Source organism: Brachyhypopomus gauderio, chromosome 2, assembly GCF_052324685.1.
Source record: "Brachyhypopomus gauderio isolate BG-103 chromosome 2, BGAUD_0.2, whole genome shotgun sequence".
In the NCBI taxonomy this organism is placed as follows: Eukaryota; Metazoa; Chordata; class Actinopteri; order Gymnotiformes; family Hypopomidae; genus Brachyhypopomus; species Brachyhypopomus gauderio.
In genome coordinates this window covers 9,730,578-9,750,842 of record NC_135212.1, presented here as the reverse complement: position 1 = coordinate 9,750,842, position 20,265 = coordinate 9,730,578, and the positions used below count along the sequence as shown (strand labels likewise).

General features: G+C 43.5%; 2 protein-coding genes and 1 long non-coding RNA gene across 3 annotated transcripts in view; 1 reads left to right on the top strand and 2 right to left on the bottom strand.

Moving 5' to 3' along the window:
* Positions 1–2,125: 2,125 nt before the first annotated feature.
* LOC143508757 (uncharacterized) lies at positions 2,126–11,034 on the bottom strand. The gene is made up of 3 exons (XR_013129454.1): positions 10,204–11,034; positions 9,954–10,123; positions 2,126–2,604 (listed from the first exon to the last, which is right to left on the bottom strand). It is a non-coding gene; the product is annotated as an uncharacterized LOC143508757 (long non-coding RNA).
* Positions 11,035–11,663: 629 nt separating this feature from the next.
* The window catches only part of LOC143487016 (uncharacterized), a 105,888-nt gene continuing 97,286 nt past the window's right edge, over positions 11,664–20,265 (bottom strand). The window contains exons 2-10 of the mRNA XM_076986324.1: positions 15,959–16,103; positions 15,062–15,251; positions 14,849–14,944; positions 14,312–14,412; positions 13,756–14,216; positions 12,804–13,610; positions 12,431–12,688; positions 12,092–12,340; positions 11,664–11,986 (exon numbers count right to left, since the gene is read on the bottom strand). Of these exons, the coding sequence (XP_076842439.1) occupies positions 13,607–13,610; positions 13,756–14,216; positions 14,312–14,412; positions 14,849–14,944; positions 15,062–15,164 (765 nt within the window). The 5' untranslated portion in view covers positions 15,165–15,251; positions 15,959–16,103 and the 3' untranslated portion in view covers positions 11,664–11,986; positions 12,092–12,340; positions 12,431–12,688; positions 12,804–13,606. The remainder of the gene's footprint in view (positions 11,987–12,091; positions 12,341–12,430; positions 12,689–12,803; positions 13,611–13,755; positions 14,217–14,311; positions 14,413–14,848; positions 14,945–15,061; positions 15,252–15,958; positions 16,104–20,265) is intronic.
* Positions 15,225–16,273, top strand: LOC143508640 (radial spoke head protein 6 homolog A-like). Its single transcript, XM_076997304.1, has 4 exons — positions 15,225–15,235; positions 15,339–15,360; positions 15,464–15,913; positions 16,046–16,273. Exons 1-4 carry the CDS (start codon positions 15,225–15,227, stop codon positions 16,220–16,222), a joined length of 660 nt encoding a protein of 219 aa, XP_076853419.1. The 3' UTR covers positions 16,223–16,273.

Here is a 20,265-nt window from a genome sequence, read left to right as displayed (position 1 = left end):
AAACTGGTTGAAATTCATCTGCTCTCTCTTTTCTCTTTTTCTCTCTTTTTCTTCATCTAACACACTGATTCTGGGTTTTATGTGGTGCACGTTAACATACACTATGTACTGTTTAAAAAGGCCTTAATTACATCAAACTATAATGGCATAATGGATTTAAGTGGTATTAATTCTGTAGAATGACAATGTCTGTAAAGTGTTTTTTTAAGACACACTTATGGATAGAGCTAAACACGTTTCCATGTCGCCTGTACTTCCTTGTGCTTTTCTCCGTCTTCGTGTTGAGCCAACCAATCAGCCTTCTCCACATGCTCTTGACTTTGGGCCCATCACCTTTAGCAGTTGTGGGCTGAGCCTCCATGCTCTGCCCCTTTGGCCCACTAGAGGTCTGAGGCTTAGCAAGTGCACTGCAGCGCTGAACTCCATCCAATGAAGAGGCATGGCTGATACATTCAACGGTTTTCTGCTGATCTGCTGGTAAATAAGGTCAGTCCCTCTTCCCCCATGGGTGGCTCTGTTTCCTCTTTTATTATCGGGAGTCCGTGTTTCTACTTTCTCTTCTTTGCCTTCAATTCAGCAATTATTATTTCTCCTTCATTTTCTCTAAGTATCTCCATATATTTTTGATGCAAATCATTTTCCTGTTTTTCCAGAAACTTCTCCCATCTTTTGTCCAGTTTTGTGCTAGTTCTTTCTTTTATCTTGTCAATCCTTCTCATGACTTTTTGCTTTTTCCAATGAATCTCAAGCCATTTATCGCCTCTGAACTTCTCAAGATCAAAATACAACATTTCTCTTTCATTGGCCAGTTTTCTTTCTTTATATATTGCCTGCATTCTGGCCCTCAGTCTCTCCATCTTTGTAACAACAGTTTTCTGCTCTCTCTCGCTCTGCCTCTCTCCCCAAATGGGTTGTTTTCTTTCCTCTTTTATTTTCTGGAGTTCCACATCTATGTTGTTCAGCGCTGTCTCCTTTACCTTCAATTCATCAGATGTTGTTATTTCTTCTTGAATTATCTCCAAATATTTTTGCAACAAATCATCGTCCTTTTTCTTTTGAAACTTCTCCCATCTTTTATCCATTTTTCTTCCTTCCTCGTCTCTTTCCTTTTCCATCCTTCTCTGCATTTCACTAATTTCCTGTTCAATCTCAACCCGGGGAGCAGTTGGGGTAAGGTGCCTTGCTCAAGGGCACCTCAGTCATGGCCTCAGGTCTAGGAATCGAACCCACGACCCTCCGGTCACAAGACCAGTTCCCTACCACCGGGCCATGACTGCCCCGTAAGACATACGCTGTTGTAAATAAATCTTGTAACTGTATCCAAAACCGCTAACTGTTCTCCTGTCTGTATCCCACAAATGACGCTGTCAGCGCGAGTTTATATACAGTTGCCGCTTTGTGACGTCATGTTAATAAAACAAGAGTTGCTATGGTAAATAGTAGCGAACCGTGACTAGTGACGTAACATTTGAAGAGCGAGCAAAAGGGGGCGTGCCAGATGAAGCCCCGGTTCGAGGCGTGTGTCATTGCCGCAAAAAACACGTGACTGATAACAAACGAGGCCTCGGATTCAGTGGGCTACGAGTGTCACAACCAATGATCTATATTAGTATAATATAGATCATTGGTCACAACCACATAAAGGGGGTTTGAGCCTTGCGGCCCTTTGTGGGTTTTGAGTTGGCGTTTGGTGTTGTGAGAGGTGTGCATTGGATAATTAGTTAGAGTTAGTGGTTAAAGTTCTGTTATAAAATAGATTAGATCACCTATTATTTATTATTCTTATTATTATAGACTTTAAGCTAGTTGTAAGCTAGGTAGGCTTCTAAGGCGTCTAAGAAAAGGAATCGACTCAACCCCAACACTTAAAAAGCTTCTTAAAAAAAATTAAAATCATTAATATATTTGTTCCATCTGTTGCAGTTTCCCGTCTTTCAGTTCCATAAGCACTCTTGTACTCCCAGTTCCACAAGCATTTATTTTAAGTATTTATTTTACGTGTTCAACATCATCACTCAAATAATAATATTTCCATGTAAAAACACACTTTTATATTCATTGGGACGTGGCAAAAAATTATTTTATACACAGACATTCCAGTTTTCTCTGACTCAATCAATCAATCAATCAATCAAAGTTTATTTGTATAGCGCTTTTAACAACTCAAGTTGTCGCAAAGCAGCTTTACAGGATTTACAAGGTTAACAATACTATGGGTCCAGAACCCTAATGAGCAAGCCAAAGGCGACAGTGGCGAGGAAAAACTCCCTATGATGGTGGGGAATAGGAAGAAACCTCGGGAGAACCAAGACTCAAAAGGGAACCCATCCTCCATTGGGCGGCCCGTTAACACACAAATACACAAGTCACACACAATTCACACAATCAGGCTAGGTAAAAGGTAGAATTGAAAGTTCTGGGTTTTGATATTGTCACTGTAAATGTCTGTTGATGAATGCCAGGCTTTCATTCCGTGTCGGAGTAGTGATGCTGGTATTGTAGGCTCCGACTGCAGTGTTACTCCCCAGGTGAACCCCGGCATCAGCACATCCACCGGCAGCTAGACCATCCCCCAGGTGCCTGCAGGTGCCTGTATCCAATCGTCTTGGGTAGAGCCATGCAAGAAGATAGACAATACAGACTGAGTGGACATGAATTTAAACCACCATTGATTTAAAAGTACGTAGCTCACGTGCCAGTGATCAGCATGTGGCTCCGGCAGACTAATCTATAGCAGCATAACTAAAGGGAGGGGTTCAGAGGTGACCACAGGCATGAGGGCTCACTGAGACATTGCTTTCCAGTCAAGTCATAGTCACAAATAGAGTGATGCCAAGACACAGCTGGATGACAGCATCAACATCTCAGATCACCAGAAATCTCAACGTCTGGGGGCCCCCAAGCCCCTACACCTTACAAGGGGAATTTTAGCTGAAGGCTTGACTAAACAGGTGAGTCTTAAGTCTAGATTTAAAGATTGGAACTGTGTCAGAATCTCGGATTGGAGCTGGAAGGCTATTCCATAATTGAGGGGCTTTAAATGAGAAAGCTCTGCCTCCGGCTGTAGTTTTACTAATTTTTGGAACTAGGAGAAATCCAGCATTTTGGGAGCGCAAAGGGCGAGATGGGTTGTAGTAATCAATGAGTTCACTCAGATATTGTGGGGCAAGACCATTTAACGCCTTATAGGTTAACAGGAGAACTTTAAATTCAATGCGATATTTAATCGGCAGCCAGTGTAGTGCGGCGAGAGTGGGACTAATATGATCGAATTTCCTAGCCTTGGTTAGGACTCTAGCTGCGGCATTTTGTACAAGTTGTAGCTTCTTTATGGACTGTTTAGAGCATCCAATTAGAAGACTATTACAGTAGTCCAATCTCGACGAGACAAAAGCATGAACTAGCTTCTCTGCATCAGCTAATGAAAGTAAGTGTCTCAGCTTGGCGATATTACGTAAATGGAAAAAGGCAGCCTTAGTGACATTGCATACATGTCCGTCAAATGAAAGATCAGAATCAATAGTGACACCTAAACTTTTTGCAGTAGATATTGGTGTTACTGAAAAACCATCTAGGGTAAGGGGAATATCAGCCCAATTGCCCAAGAATCAGTACCTCAGTCTTGTCAGAATTTAGTTTAAGAAAATTAGACGCCATCCAGTTTTGAATATCCTGGACGCAGTTCTCAATCTTGAGAGTTGTGGTGGTATCATCTGGATTAGAAGATATATACAACTGAGTATCATCTGCGTAGCAACGGAAGCTAATACCATGCCTATGAATGATAGTACCCAGTGGTAGCATATATAATGAGAATAATATGGGGCCCAGTACAGAGCCTTGTGGGACACCATACTTTACTTTAGAATGCTCAGAGCATTTGTTATTTACTAGCACAAAATGGTAACGATCTGTCAGGTAGGACCTGAACCAGGAGAGTGCTTGACCTCTTATGCCAATGAGTGTCTCCAGTCTATTAAGTAGAATATTATGATCAATGGTGTCAAAAGCAGCACTGAGGTCTAGCAGTATGAGAAACAAAATGTGTCCTTTATCAGAGGATATTAAGAGATCATTCAGTACTTTAGTTAGTGCTGTTTCAGTGCTGTGATGAGCTCTAAATCCAGACTGAAATAACTCTGACATGTTCTGTCTGTAAGAAGGAAGAGAGTTGTGAAGAAACTACTTTCTCTAAAATTTTGGATATGAATGACAGATTAGAAATTGGCCTATAGTTGGACAGTTCTTGGGGGTTAAGACCAGGTTTTTTTATTAGCGGCTTGATGACTGTGCAGTAATTCTTTAAGTAGATGGGTTGGTATAGCATCTAGTATGCATGTGGAGGGTTTAGCAGATTTCACCAGTGAAATAAGCTCCTCACGACCAATTGGGGAGAAGGACTCTAACAGGGCATCAGAGCTGACCAGACAGCTGTCAAGGTGCATTGGCATGTTGACAGGCTCTGAGATAGCACTACTAATGTTTTCCCTAATTTTATCAATCTTATCATTAAAGAATTTCATAAAATTGTTACTGCTACACTCTAGTGGAATAAGAGAATTGTTTTGTTCATGACTCCTCGTAAGGCTGGAAACAGTTTTAAAAAGGAGTCCTGAATTGTTTTTATGTTTTTCTATTAAGGCTGATAAGTATACGGACTTTGCCGTATGGAGGGCATGCTTATATTTAATAAGGCTGCTTTTCCATGATAGTCTATACACTTCTAACTTCAAATTTTGCCATTTACATTCCAGGATCCGCGCGGCTCGTTTGAGGCTACGCGTGTGCTCATTGTACCCCATGGCGCTATTCTTCTCTCCGTGGCTCTCTTATATCGTAGTGGTGCAACTTTGTCTAAAGCTGTACAAAGGGAAGTCTCGACGTGCTCGGTGAAACGCTCTAGTCCTTCCGGAGCTACAAGTGGATCAGTGTTTGTCAGACCCGGTAAAATATCAGTGAGCGCGTCTATGGTACTGGGTGTTATAGCTCGTTTAATTTGATAGCGGGGTGGCCGATGAACACAGTCAGTTAAACACAACTCGTATGTTATGAGGCTGTGGTCAGAAACAGCCTCACTCTGAGGAAGAATTGCTAAACTGGATATGTCAATACCAAATGACAAGACCAAGTCTAAAGTATAACTACAGTTATGCGTAGGACCCACCACATTCTGAGTGATACCCATTGAATCAAGAATTGCTTGAAAATGATTGCTAAGAGAGTCACACAGATTTTCAAAATGGATATTAAAATCACCCACTATAATCACCTTATCGGCTGATAGCACTACATGAGACAGGAAGTCTGAAAACTCCTGCAAGAACTCAGAGTATGAACCAGGGGGGCGGTAAATAGTAATTAACATAAACGACTGTGACACTTTGTTGCTTGTTAAATTTGAAACATTTGATACAATGAGGATGAGGTGTTCAAAAGAATTAAACTTGAAGCCAAATTTTTGAGAAATGCCTATATCAGAGTCATATATTGTGGCGACCCCACCTCCTCGACCATTTGGACGGGGGTTATGGACATATCTATAGCCAGAGGGAGAAGCTTCATTTAGGGCCATATAGTCGTCTGGTCGGGTCCAGGTTTCTGTCAAGCAAAGCATGCATAGATTATGATCGGTAATCATTTCATTAACAAGCAGTGCTTTAGATGACAGGGATCTAATATTTAGTAGTCCTAGTTTCAGATTTAAACCGCTCTCTGAGGAGCATAGTTGAATTTAACATTGATTAAATTTTGTCTACTAACTTTATGAGAATAATTTTTTGGTACTCGAGGAACAGACACAGTTTCAATCTGGTGTGACCTAGGTGACATCTCTTTGCAGCTCGCAGACAGTCGGTTTAGCCTGTTTGTCTGCTGCCTGGCCTCGGCTCTGGTTTGTCAATCCCCATTAACTACACCTACACTACCACTATTACAATTTTTCTCAGTCGATTCAGTTCATTTCTCAGATCAGAATTGAAATTCTCAAAACTGTTCATTCAGTCTCCACATCTCCTTGTCACTTGTGCACATCATAATTTAATTTCTCCTTGTATTTAACATTTTCCAAATGCTTTTGTACATATTGCAAATGGACATGGGCAGTTGTCTGTTGTTTTTTACATTATGTGTTGCTTATGTCATGTTTATCAAAATGTGTTGTACGGATTGTCTGTTGAATTGTCTTACACTCCCAAACATTTAGTCTTTAGGTCATCGCCTAGGTCATTATATGCAAAAGTGCTGAACATGTTGTCATAATCTCTAAGGCATCATTTTACATTTATTTGTTTTGTTAATTTTTTTTGTTACATTTTGGTAATTTATCCTAACTTGATTAAATTGTTTGCAGGTGAAGATTCAGTTACAGTAAGAAAGGGAAGTGGTGAAGGGTTAGATCACCCAATGGTCTCAACCATAGGTCAGAGGTGCGTCTCATGAACCTTTACTGTAATTGGCAAACATTTATAGACACTAAACACTGCAGTATCATAAAGGATAAGACAAGGCCATGGATGGAAAGACAAGGCCATGTATAGGGTGAACAGCGATTAGGAAAAGTAAGACTGTGTGGTGTACGGGGTAAGACTGTAGTGTAGAGGGGTAAGACTGTGGTGTAGAGGGGTAAGACTGTGTGGTGTAAAGAGTAAGACTGTGTGGTGTAGAGGGGTAATACTGTGTGGTGTAAGGCTGAGGGGACAAAACAGTGAAATACAGTAAGGGCAACAATTGTGGACCATGTTTTACATGTAAGTCATGGTCTCACTAAGGCTGAAGCTGGTTGCTGGGTGCAGCCGAATATTGGAAGAACAACGAAAGAAAAAACGTGTGTAATTCAGAAATGTGCTCTCTGCTGTAATGCTGCACATTGACATACATTCTGACATGTTATTCAATTATCTATTTATTTTTTGCATTCTTATACCATATAGGATATCAAGACTAGCTCATAGTGGTAGCAGAGGTTCCATTTTCACACAGTAAGAGGAGGCTGTATGTGCTCAGGTTGTTTTGAATGTGTAGAATAAGTTTCTAATTTTGCAGTTTTTCCAGTCAGTCTTTTCTGAATTTCAATCAGATTTGTTTTTGTCAACAAATTGCAGTGCGAACAATACCGTCAAACAATATTGCTGTACAAATTAGATTCCAGTCCAATTTCTTGCTATCAGTCTCCCACATACAGTGATGTGTAACTTTGTGTTCCATGTACAGTAAGTTTGTATGTGTGTAACATGTATTTGATATACCACAGAATGTGCAGCGTTCTTGAAATCAAAAACTTAGCTAGATTTCATCAGAATATACAGTCTACACTGACTGTGACTTAAAATTGCACTGACAACATGACTAAGTATTTTGACTGCCTTGTTCATAGGCGATGGCACACAGACTAGATATTCTGATGGCACTGACAAATTGAATGACCTAAATATTTGATTTTGGGGCAAAAACAAAGTATTTTGAGTGAAGTATCTGCTTTTGCAGGTATTTCATTGAGTTTTGCTGTTTTGAGAAATGCACTCGTTGTGATGCCAATGTAAAGCATGATGTGAGAAATGAACCAAATCGACTGGGAAAAACTGTAAGCCTAGCAGATATGCTACGAGAAATGAGAGCAGCACCCTCCCAAGAGGGGTGAATGCCGTCTCGCTTCAAAAGGCCAGGCCTGCCCTCAAAGCATGTCCAATTATCTATATAACCCACTTTGTTTTCTGAGCACCATTTAGACATCCAGCGGTGTAACGCCCATAACTTGCTGTAGGTTTCAGCGCCACGCCGAACTGGAATGGGACCAGAGCATATTACGGCATCTGACATCGTCCCCGCTAACTCACACACCTCTTTAACATTATCCTTGGTGATCTCAGACTGTCTCAATCCCACATCATTGGTGCTTACGTGTATAACTATCTTAGGAAATTTACGTTTAGCCAGCACCTTTAAATTAGCCCTGATGTCAGGCGCTCTAGCCCCCGGGATACACTTGACTATGGCCGCTGGTGTCTCTAAACTAGTTGCTACGTTCACGTGTCTGAGCTGTGAATCTCCTATCACCAGAGCTCTTTTAACAGGTCGCTCAGTCGGTGTATTACTGAGTGGGGCAAACCTGTTTGACACGGGAACCTGAGAAGGACGGTGCTCAGCCCTACGGTTATGCCGCCGAGATGTCACCCATTCGCCCCGCTGCGAGGGCTCTAATGCCGGAGCTGAGGGCTCGCTAGCTACAGCTGTGCAACCCGGGCCTGCTACGCTATCTACGCTAGCCGCTACGCTAGCTGCGCTAGCCGCTACGCTAGCTGCGCTAGCCGCTACGCTAGCTGGGCTAGCTGCTACAAACTCTCTAGGACTTTCTAAAGCCCGGATGCGCTCCTCTAAAAGCGAAATCTTCTCCGTCATACTAATAACTAACCTACACTTCACACAAATAAAATTATTATTATCACTACTGACGGAAGAAGAGTAGCTATAGGCCTACATTAGGCCTGTGTTGAAAAAATCGATTTTCCGATTCAGAATCGATTCGCATATGATGACCTGATTATCGATTCGTACGTCCAAAGATCGATTTTTTTGTGAACTTTTACCCCCGCCTCGTCACTGAATTCACGCAGGCGTGCTCGGTCTAACTAACTGTAAAACGACTTGGCGTCGGACAGTGCCGGTAACGACGATAGTCAAATCGGAAATCTAAAAACAGAAGGACAGTTTATCCAGTGTCGGTGACTATTTACAGTTAGTCCGTGTCACTGTCCGTTTACCCAGTGTTTTTACAGTTATAAAAAGTTTAAAATGTTCTTGTAACGTTGGGCGCAAGGCGATGGACGAGACAGAATCCTTTGCACTTTCCAAATCATTACGTTTATTACATTTACCAAAGCGCAGACAGCGCACATAAAACACGTTTACATAGAACATGTGTGACTCAAACAACGACGAGCACAGGACGCTGCGCGAGCGCAAATTAAATAGACAAACCACATCAACCCCACGTGATTACGAGACGAGCCACAGGTGAGGACTATCACAAGACGCACCCGCACCCACGGAGATACACCGACGTAGACGATTAGACGCAGACGACGTTAACACGCCCAAAACGGAGGGGTCGGGGACCGTAACGTGAGAGTTCTGTTCTTAAAGAAAAATACACGTTTACATTTTATACTTTCAGTTTATTAAGTGTGAGCACTTTTAAAATAAAAATGCATTTGGTAGCAACAGCTTTTGGGTGAATTCTTAATTATTTCAATCATAATAATAATGCACTGGTTAGTGTCCCAGTAGGAGTCCACTGTTGCAGATATAGACACCTCAAAGATGTCCTCTGTTTATTGTCCTGGATAACACTAAACCCCGAATTGGATTGAATCGGATTGAATCGATTAAATCGGATTAAATCGAAAAAAATCGATTCTTAATCTTCAGAATCGGAATCGGACCGATTCTTGGAATTTGAATCAATACCCAGCCCTACTATACATGCCACTCAGCTATACATGACTCAGAATTAATTGAGTGTCATATATCCTTTTGCACAGCAGGTGTCACTAGTGAGAACGGGGTGAACCTTTTAGATGGAAAGCCCCATTGGTTCATGAAGCCTCGTTTTGCCATCACTAACCGTGACCATTATACCTGGGCCCTGTGCATCTCAGTGACGGTATATATTTATATAGTGTTTGATTGCTGTAATAGCCAATAAAGGCTTTTCTATTAATTATTGAGAAGGGTATGAATAATTTTGGACATGCCACTTTTTGTTCAAATGTGAATAAAAGCTGAGAAATATTTTTTCTCACAATGATGCCTCTTATACATCATTGTATTATCTACTGGGAGATGCCTGTGTCATTTCCAGTCAAAAATATAATTTCTGGTTAAATAAAAGTAAATTTAAGTCAAACTTTGCCAGGGGTATGAATACTTTCAGGCATGACTGTATATTTTTAACAAACCTTTCTTCTTGTATATTCTGCATCCGCAAATTCTCTTAAAATGGCAATATGAGTGTCCTGATAAGTCATAACGTCGTCGCCTCTGGAATTGAATTTTCTTGAGATACACCACTGGCTTTTCTCCATGATCTCTTTTGATCTCTTTTGGTCCTGTTGTCTTTTGTGAAATTCTGAAATGAAATTCGCATGCATCAATATTTTATCCATCATAATATTTCCAGTATTTAGCTAAATGCAGAGTTAACTTTACCTGTGTTGTCTTCTTTGAAATTCTCAAAAATTTCTTTGAAAATTGCTGATAAGCAATCCCTTTACCATGTCTTCCCAGGTCTCCTAAAACATTTTATGGATGTTAGATTTTACATACATGCATTTCTGAGGAAAGAATCTCAGTGTAAATCATATGTATAGAATATGAACAGTATAAATAAAAGGAAAACTTATACGTTAAAATGTTTGTTGCCTTATCTAATTTTACAAGTGATCATATGAGGTATCCTGCATCAATCTTGTCCACAAAGCTGCCTGGGGCAAGAAGTAAGTAGCTGAATAAGGGATGAATGTGTTGTAATAGTGCACATTAGGGTGCCCTTCCAGGTCTAGTGGTGCACTCTCAAAGACCTTCTGGAAATGTCTCTGAAAAGGTCCCAGAGAGCAGAATAGTCTGAGCCGGATCCGAGTTTTCGCTGCCAAATCCGGGCAAAAGTTACATCTGTTTAGTGGATTTGGCCCAGCTCCACACTGGATTTTGGTTATGATTCTGCGCAAAGGATGGGGGCCAATCTTCTCTGATGGCCAGGTCTCTGGATGCCAGGGGAGCTCTAGAAACCAAATTTGGGGTGCCCAATCTCATTCGAGACATCCCCAGGGTTCCTGGGTGCCCGCTTCACCCTAAACCCAGAATCTACCCAAATCTTGTACCATGTGACCTCTTTGGCAAGGAGGCGGGACTGTGTTGGTAGAGAGGCGGGACAATGGTGACAGAGGGTGGGACATGTCTTGCATGTTGAGTAGCCATGTGCTTTACAATTTGCATGTCAAGTAGCCATGTGCTATGCACAACAAATGTTGTAAACTATTGAATTTCATCATATTTATTATTTTTCTTTTATCATATGTTGATATTATTTATATATTTTTTATCATAATTTAGGAATTTCGGTTATAATTTATTTATCTATTTTTATTATCTTTTATATTGTAATTCTCTATCCTATATATTGTCATTCTCTATCCTATTGTCACGGTGAGGCGGCCCCCTACCGGTCGCCTCCGTCCACAGCGGCTGTTGCTGTTGTTGTTTTGTTACGTCATGTGCATCCCTCAGGTGGGCGGAGCCCGTGATCCGTCTCACCTGAGGGTCGTTTGTTTGTCTATATATGTCTTGTCTTTGTACCAGTTGACCGCTGGTCATTGTTTCCTTAATTTGGATCTATTGCACGGGTTTTTGGTTTGCGCACTTTCTATTAAACCATCCTATTTCCCTGAGACTTGGCGTGATTGCTTCCTTTTTAGTCGCTCACCCTGCCCATCACACCTATGTTGTTAACTATTGAATTAAATTATTTTTATCATGATTTAGGAATTTCGGTTATAATTTCAACTATTTTTATCATCTTGATATTGTTGTAATTCTCTTGAATATATAATTATGTCATATTTTTTGTAAAATGCATTGTTTGCATGAATATTGTTCATGCTTGGGCCGCTTCATGGGGACGGGCTGTCCATCAACAGCAGGGGGTGCAGTGCCAGCAGCAGCAGCAGCAGCGGCCTCTGCCTTCTTCTTCCACCGCCACGCTGTGGTCCGGGGCACTTTGGGCCCAGGCTGTGTGGCGGGGGCAGTGGCAGTGGCGGGGGTGGCAGAAGCTGGAGCAGCTGTGGTGTCATAGTCTGGGTGTGTGTGCGTGGGACGCTCCGGGAGCTTGCTCAGTGCGGGAGAGAGGGGTTCCGAGGCCATCGTGGGAGTGCTGGACTGGCCAACGCTCAGGGGCAGAACGTCCTGTTCCTGCTTCTTCTTCCTGGCGTTGTACCTGTAACAGAAATGCAACACAGCCTATCAGTAATCAGCCTGTATAGCTCACAGTGTCAATGAGATCAATTTCAAACCAAAAATACTTAAAGGTGGGTAAACTCACCACTGGGTCAGTGTCCTCTGATTCAGCTCAAAGAGCTGTATTCTGGTCCGGGCCACGAGGCCAGGGCTGCCCAGGACTACGTCCCTGTTGACACCATAGTCCCCCATGATGGCAGCCCACCTGTTCACCCTGACGCCGGTGATGGTCTGCCCGCCAGGGTGAAGGCGACAAAGCGCCGGGCAAATGGCCTCGACAAGGCGGCTCACCCTGGGCCACTGAGCAGCCTCGCTGTGCTGTCCGAGGAAGCAGCTGCAGACAGACACAGACAGAAATCAGTAACACGGCTACAAGCCAAACTAGAAAATCCTGAAGCTACTGGATTACTGAAGGTTCGCCTACCGCTTCAGACTCTGTGTCCCAGCGACAACAGAGGTCTACGAATGGCAGCTTTTGAACCGTCCATTCACCAGTCTGTGTCTGTGACGCAGCGGGCAGACAGCACCGCCTTTGTCGCTCTCTGGCAGTTTGTCCCGGAGAGCAACGATGCCGTCCACCCTCTGCTGTGTCACAAAAGCCTGGTGACGCAGCTTCACTGGACTGTCGGCCAGGTTGACCACATGATGATCGCCTGGAACGCCATCGAGTCCTTAGGCTCTCCTGGGAATTAAAGAAAGAGAAATCATTATACAGATATCTGACACTGTGGTGAAAGGGTCAGGACATAACAGCTGAATCCTGCTACAATTTAACACAATGAATAAACTACACTTACATCAGTACAGGCCAGGGTCTGGGTAGCAACCTGGCCAGGGACGCTCTCCTCGGTTGGCTCGGACGTGGAGTCCTCGGCAGGGTCAGACTGGGCCTGCAACGATGCAGCCGGAGAACGAGGCCCCACTGCTGCACGATGGAGAGGCAGCAGTGGCTCGAGGCTGTGCTCAGAGCATGTGGGGTCCGTGTACTCGTCGAACCCCACAGTCACATCCTCGAAGCCTTCGTCCTCCAGCTCTGGAAGGTCCTCGTCGCGAAGCCCATCTGGAGCGTCTGGATCCCTGCCGAGGTCCTCATGCAGCACTACGCCGGTCTGAGAGTACAGGTACTCCACCCCAATGGTTCACCTATGTGAGGAATATATCACAGACAAGAAAGTGTGTGTGTGTGAGTGTGTGTGTGTGTGTGTGTGTGTGCGCGCGCGGAGAGAAAGAGAGAGAGAGAGAGAGAGAGAGAGAGAGAGAGAGGAATGCCCATGGTGTCTGTTCTGTCCATGAAGTCCTCCAGCAGCTCCTGGATGAGCTCCTTGGACGCCTGGGCCCCACATGTGTGGCAACAGTGCCGAGCCAGCTCCTTAGCTGTAGGTCTGCTGGAAGACGTAGCATCAGTCAGGTGGCCTCTGGACCGCGGTGCCTCCCCGAGCTCCGACTGCTTGGCCTCTTGTAGTCGGGCCACATCTTCTGCATCCCACTCAAAGACGCAGAAGGAGAGGCGGCCCATGAAGAGGCCGTACAGCTGGTGGCCGGCAGTGGTGACACCCGCCACGAAACGGCGCATGAAGTGCCACACCAGCAAGTTTCTTGGTCACCTGAACAGACAGACGAGACACAGCGCATATGACAAACAAGCCCACCATAGAGAGTACTGTGTGTGTGTGTGTGTGTGTGTGTGTGTGTGTGTGTGTGTGTGTGCTCTCATACAATCTTACCTTCTTAGTGCACCCACACGCTCACCTGTAAGTCAGGATCACTGGGAACTTCTCCCGATGGACGGGGTCCAGCTGATCCAGGATGTCTTGCGACCATCCCGCCACCTTCTTCTTACAGCGGTGGCACTCCAGGTCCTCGGTGGCCATGAAGTACCAGCCGCTGAAGTCCAAGACCCTCCGGACGGTCTTGTACGTCCCGCAGGCCGTCAACTTATGGCCCAGCCGACGACACTCGGGATGAACGCACAGCAGCTTGAACGCCCACATGCGGTAGGGCATCCACAGGAACAGCCTGCTGTGGGAGAAGGTGTCTGACGATGACGGAGGTTGTGTGTACACCAGCTGGAGTCCGGGAGGCGACCACCACAGACGCAGGTTCTTGGTCAGCGCCAGCCTCCCAGACTGGTCTCTGTTGAAGAGAGCCCGGCTGACCCACTGATGCTGCTCTTTGGGCAGCGTCTGCTTCCAGCCCTCGTGCAGAAGCACCTTAGACAGACAGACAGACAGATGTTAAGAATACGGGCTTTGCATTTTCACTGAATCTACAACAAGAACCCCAGGGCTGGGGCTGGGCTGCTCACCTCAGCAGTGGGCACTGGCTGCGTTTGGGAAGGCTGCTGCTCTGGTTCAGCCGTCGGTAGGAAGTGCTGAGGTGGGGCAGGGACGGCAGAGGAAGAGGGAGCTGGAAGGACACGCGTTAATGAGCTTATGAAGGGGAGAAACATCATAACCGCATTAGGGTACGTAAGCCTGTATGGATGACCGACAGCCAAGAAACCCAAAAGCACCAAGCGCTACTGAAAAGTCTGATGAAAGTTTGTCATTATGTGCAGCTACTATGTTAATTACATAAGCAAAGATGACCCCCCACCCTCAAAAGTAGAGTGCTATATATCATGCAATTATTGAGTTAAAGATTATGAAGATTGATGAGGTGCAGCATGAATGAATGACTATTCTAGCACCACCACCCTTCATTACCTACCTTACCACTTCCATTCCCTTTCCAATACAGCTGCCTTACAACAAAACAAATTAAGGCCAAACAACAAGACATTCAATACTATATGTACCAATACTAGTGTACTTCACTCAGTCCAACCTGCAGGACAACTCACCTTCAACGTCCAGTTCCACTAACGCAGCCAGCAGCTCGGCGTCTGTAGGATCCTGTGTGCTGCGGCTGGCTGTGGAAGTCCGGCGCTTGGACAAGCCTGTGTATGGACACAAGAAACACGTTATCAGACAGAATTGTGCTTGGAGGCAGGTGCACACACACACACACACAAAAAACAACACACACATGTCTCTACACATGCAAACTGTACAACCTGGGAGACAGGGCACTGTAGCCGGAGCAGGCACAGAGCGTGTCTCTGGCCGGCTGCTCTTCTCTGCATCTCTGCGCTGTATGTACTTCTGCAGCGCCTCCATCTTGGTCCCAGGTCTGACCTTCTGCTGTCGGATCCACTGGATGTAGCTGGTGTAGGTACCATGCTAAACCAGCAGGTGGTAGTACCACTGGCAACACATGGAACAAGCTTGCTTTGACGGAAGTAAGGGTGTGTCTAAAGTACGTGGTCCCCAGGTGTTAAATACTCCGGTCAGCTCTGCCATTTCTCTCTCTCTGGTTTGACCGACACATAGGTTAGACCTATTAAAGAGAGGAAATATCAGGAAATATCCTATCTAAGAGATCCTAATCTGTTTTTATTCACTTATGATTACATTAGGTTGATCCACTGCCTAAGTCAACCTACAAGCCACCCCCCGTGGTTCCCAAAGAGCCCCCTCATTCCGGCACAAACAAATTCACTTATTTTGTGTGCCGAGAGCTGGGTCTGCCCTGGGTCCGCCTTCCCAACGTGACCCCAGTTCAGATTATGGTCGCACGGCAGATTCGAAGGTTCTTCACCGGGCGGCTTGATGCTCCCATAGTGAGCTACCCACCATTCCCGGGCAATGAGGCCAACTACCTGCGAGCCCAGATCGCCCGCATCTCGGCAAGCACCCAGGTCAGCCCCCTGGGCTTCTACCACTTTGGGGAGGAAGAGGGGGAGGAGGAAGAGGAGGGAGCGCGTGACAGCATAAAGGAGAATCCCGACTTTGAGGGCATCCCCATGCAGGAGATGGCCGACTCGCTGTCTGCCTGGGTGCACCACATTCAGCACATCCTCAAGCAGGTGACCTAGCGCTGCAAATCTAACATGTGAATTCTTGCATCTTACCTTGGCTAGTGGTCAGCTGTTGAATAGGCTGTGATGAACATTGTTAATGAATTCTCTTTCTTCTTCTTTTGTGTGTGTGTCTGTTAGGGTCGCTGTACGTGGGTCAACCTTGCTGAAAAGGCCGACCTGGACTTCGAAGAAGACGCTGAGGAAGAGGAAAAGAGGGAAGAGCCTGAAGAGCCTGAACCAGAGATTGGGCCACTGCTTCTCACTCCGCTGTCAGAGGATGTAGGTGAGCAGACGCTGGTGAGCGGACGCAGGTGAGCGGACACAGGTGAGCGGACACAGGTGAGCGGACACAGGTGAGTGGACACAGGTGAGCGCACGCAGGTGACAGGACACAGGTGAGAGGACACAGGTGAGAGGACGCTGTTGAGTGGATGCAGTTGAGAGGATGCTGTTGAGTGGACGCAGTTGAGAGGGCGCTGTTGAGTGTGAGAGGACGCAGGTGACAGGGCGCTGTTGAGTGTGAGAGGACACAAGTGAGCAGACGCAGGTGAGAGGACGCTGTTGAGCGGATGCTGTTGAGTGTGAGAGGACGCAGGTGAGCGGACGCTGTTGAGTGTAAGAGGACACAGGTGAGCAGATGCAGGTGAGAGGACGCTGTTTAGAGGACGCAAGTGAGAGGAAGCTGTTGAGTGTGAGCCCACGCAGGTGTGAGTATGCGTATCTATCTATCTATCTATCTATCTATCTATCTATCTATCTATCTATCTATCTATCTATCTATCTATCTATCTATCTATCTATCTATCTATCTATCTATCTATCTATCTAGCTCCAGCGTATCTTAGTGAACTTATTGATCATTACAACCCAGCACGTTCACTTCGTTCGCAGGACGCAGGGTTATTAACTGTTCCTAGGATCAAAAAGATCACAGCAGGTGGAAGAGCCTTTTATTTTAAAGCTCCACAATTGTGGAATAATCTTCCTGCCTCTATTCGGGACTCAGACACAGTCTCAATGTTTAAAACTCAACTAAAGACTTATCTGTTTAGTTTGGCCTTTGAATAATCTGTTACATATTTACCACATCACATATCTTTCTTCTCCGAGGTTCACCTGGGGAGTAACACTGCAGTTGGAGCCTACAATACCAGTATCATCACTCCGACACGGAATGAAAACCTGGCGTTCATCACAAGACATTTACATTGACAATATCAACCCAGAACTTTCATTCTTGTTACCTTATACTTAGCCTGATTGTGTGATTTGTTTGTAACTTGTGTATTTGTCTGTATAATTTGTTTTTGTGTAATTTGTGTGTTAACGGGCCGCCCAATGGAGGATGGGTTCCCATTTGAGTCTTGGTCCTACCGAGGTTTCTTCCTATTCCCCACTAGGGAGTTTTTCCTTGCCACTGTCGCCTTTGGCTTGCTCATTAGGGATTTGGACCCATAGTATTGTTAACCGTGTAAATCCTGTAAAGCGCTTTGTGACAACATGTGTTGTGAAAAGCGCCATACAAATATATTTGATTTCATTTGATAGATCGATAGATCGATAGATCTATCTATCTATCTATCTATCTATCTATCTATCTATCTATCTATCTATCTATCTATCTATCTATCTATCTATCATCTGCATTTGTGTTTCTGCTTCTATCATGACTCTGAAGAACACACCCACAGCAGCTCAAATTAACTGAACATACCCCTAACTGAAAAGAAAAAAATTATGTATGTATGTATCAGTGTTAGGAACGTTACTTTTAAAAAGTAATTAGTTATAGTTACTCACTACTTGTTCAAAAAAGTAACTGAGTTAGTAACTGAATTACTCTATAATAAAAGTAACTTGTTACCTTAGTAAATTTGGGCCTTAGTAAATTGAACATTATGAAATTGTGTATGTTTTCTCAATTTAAATGTGTTTTGTTTCAACTTACAGTTTTTCCCAGTCGGTTTGGTTCATTTCTCACATCATGCTTTACATTGGCATCACAACTAGTGCATTTCTCAAAACAGTTAGTGCACACAGCAAAACTCAATGAAATACCTGCAAAAGCAGATACTTCACTCAAAATTCTTTGTTTTTGCCCCAAAATCAAATATTTAGGTCATTCAATTTGTCAGTGCCATCAGAATATCTAGTCTGTGTGCCATTGCATATGAACAAGGCAATCAAAATACTTAGTCATGTTGTCAGTGCAACTATAAGTCACAGTCAGTGTAGACTGTATATTCTGATGGAAACTAGCTAAGCTTTTGATTTCAAGAACGCTGCACATTCTGTGGTATATCAAATACATGTTACACACATACAAACTTACATGGAACACAAAGTTTCACATGACTGTATGTGGGAGACTGATAGCAAGAAATTGGACTGGAATCAAATTTGTACAGCAATATTGTTTGACGGTATTGTTCGCACTGGAATTTATTGACAAAAACAAATCTGATTGAAATTTAGAAAAGACTGACTGGAAAAACTGCAAAATTAGAAACTTATTCTACACATTCAAAACAACCTGAGCACATACAGCCTCCTCTTGTTGTGTGAAAATGGAACCTCTGCTACCACTATGAGCTACTCTTGATATCCTATATGGTATAAGAATGCAAAAAATAAATAAATACTGTAATTGAATAACATGTCAGAATGTATGTCAATGTGCTGCATTACAGCAGAGAGCACATTTCTGAATTACATACATGTTTTCTCTATGAAATGTTTGAACGATTGAAGACACAGTTGTTCTTCTAATATTCGGCTGCACCCAGCAAGCATGGTCCACAATTGTTGCCCTTATTTCACTGTTTTGTCCCCTCAGCCTTACACCACACAGTCTTACCCCTCTACACCATAGTCTTACTCCTCTACACCACACATTCTTACCCCTCTACACCACAGTCTTACCCCTCTACACCAGTTTTACTCCTCTACACCACACAGTCTTACCCCTCTACACCAGTCTTACTCCTCTACACCACACAGTCTTACCCCTCTACACCACAGTCTTACCTCTCTACACCACACAGTCTTACTTCTCCTATTTGCTGTTCACCCTGTACATGGCCTTGTCTTTCCATTATGAGACTTTGTGATAATGCAGTGTTTAGCGTCTATAAATGTTTGCCAATTACAGTAAAGGTTCATGAGACACACCTCTAACCTATGGTTGAGACCATTGGTTGATCTAAGCCTTCACCAATTCCCTTTCTTACTGTAACTGAATGTTCACTTGTAAACAATTTAATCAAATTAGGATAAATTAACAAAATGTAACAAAAAAGAACCTAAATAAATAAATGTAAAATGATGCCTTAGAGATTATGACAACATGTTCAGCACTTTTGCATATAATGACCTAGGCGATGACCTAAAGACTAAATGTTTGGGAGGGTAAGACAATTCAACAGACAGTCCATACAACACATTTTGATAAACATGACATAAGCAACACATAATGTAAAAAACAACAGACAACTGTCCATGTCCATTTGCAATATGTACAAAAGCATTTGCAAAATGTTAAACACAAGGAGAAATTCAATTATGATGTGCACAAGTGACAAGGAGATGTGGAGACTGAATGAACTGTTCTGAGAATTTCAATTCTGATCTGAGAAATGAACCGAATCGACTGAGAAAAACTGTAATAATAATAAGCAATGTTAAAAAACGTTATACTTTTCTTGTATACCATGAAATGAAAAGGCAGTCATGGCCTGGCGGTAGGGAACTGGTCTTGTGACCGGTTCAATTCCCAGACCTGAGGCCATGACTGAGGTGCCCCTAAGCAAGGCCCTTAACTCTCAATTGCTCACTTGTATAAAAATGAGATAAAATGTAAGTCGCTCTGGATAAGGGTGTCTGCCAAATGCCGTAAATGTAAGTAGAATGAACATGATTAAATTTAGTTAGATTTACAATGTTGAAGTAAATTCTACAAAATATAATTAAGCTGACAATACTTATATGTATATGTACTCAAATTATATCTCTGAATTTAATTTCATGCAACCCTTTGACGAAAAAATATTAAGTAAATTCAAAGAGTCATTTTTTTCAGTGCAGAAGAAGTGAAAATACACAACAGAAAAAAGGGTTCGTTGGATCCTTTACAAAAGACACATGCATCACTCGTATCGAGGTATTTGCTCAAAACACCATTAACAGGACAGAATCTATGCAGTATAAAGCAGCTCTTTATTTTTTGTTAGTAATAATACATTTATAGGAAAGAGTCCCAATCAAATGGCTGTTATGTCTATGTCCAGAAGTAATGACGTGGATTTTTTTTTATATCAGCTTCCTTATAACAACATTGTTACATTTTTTCTCCATAATAT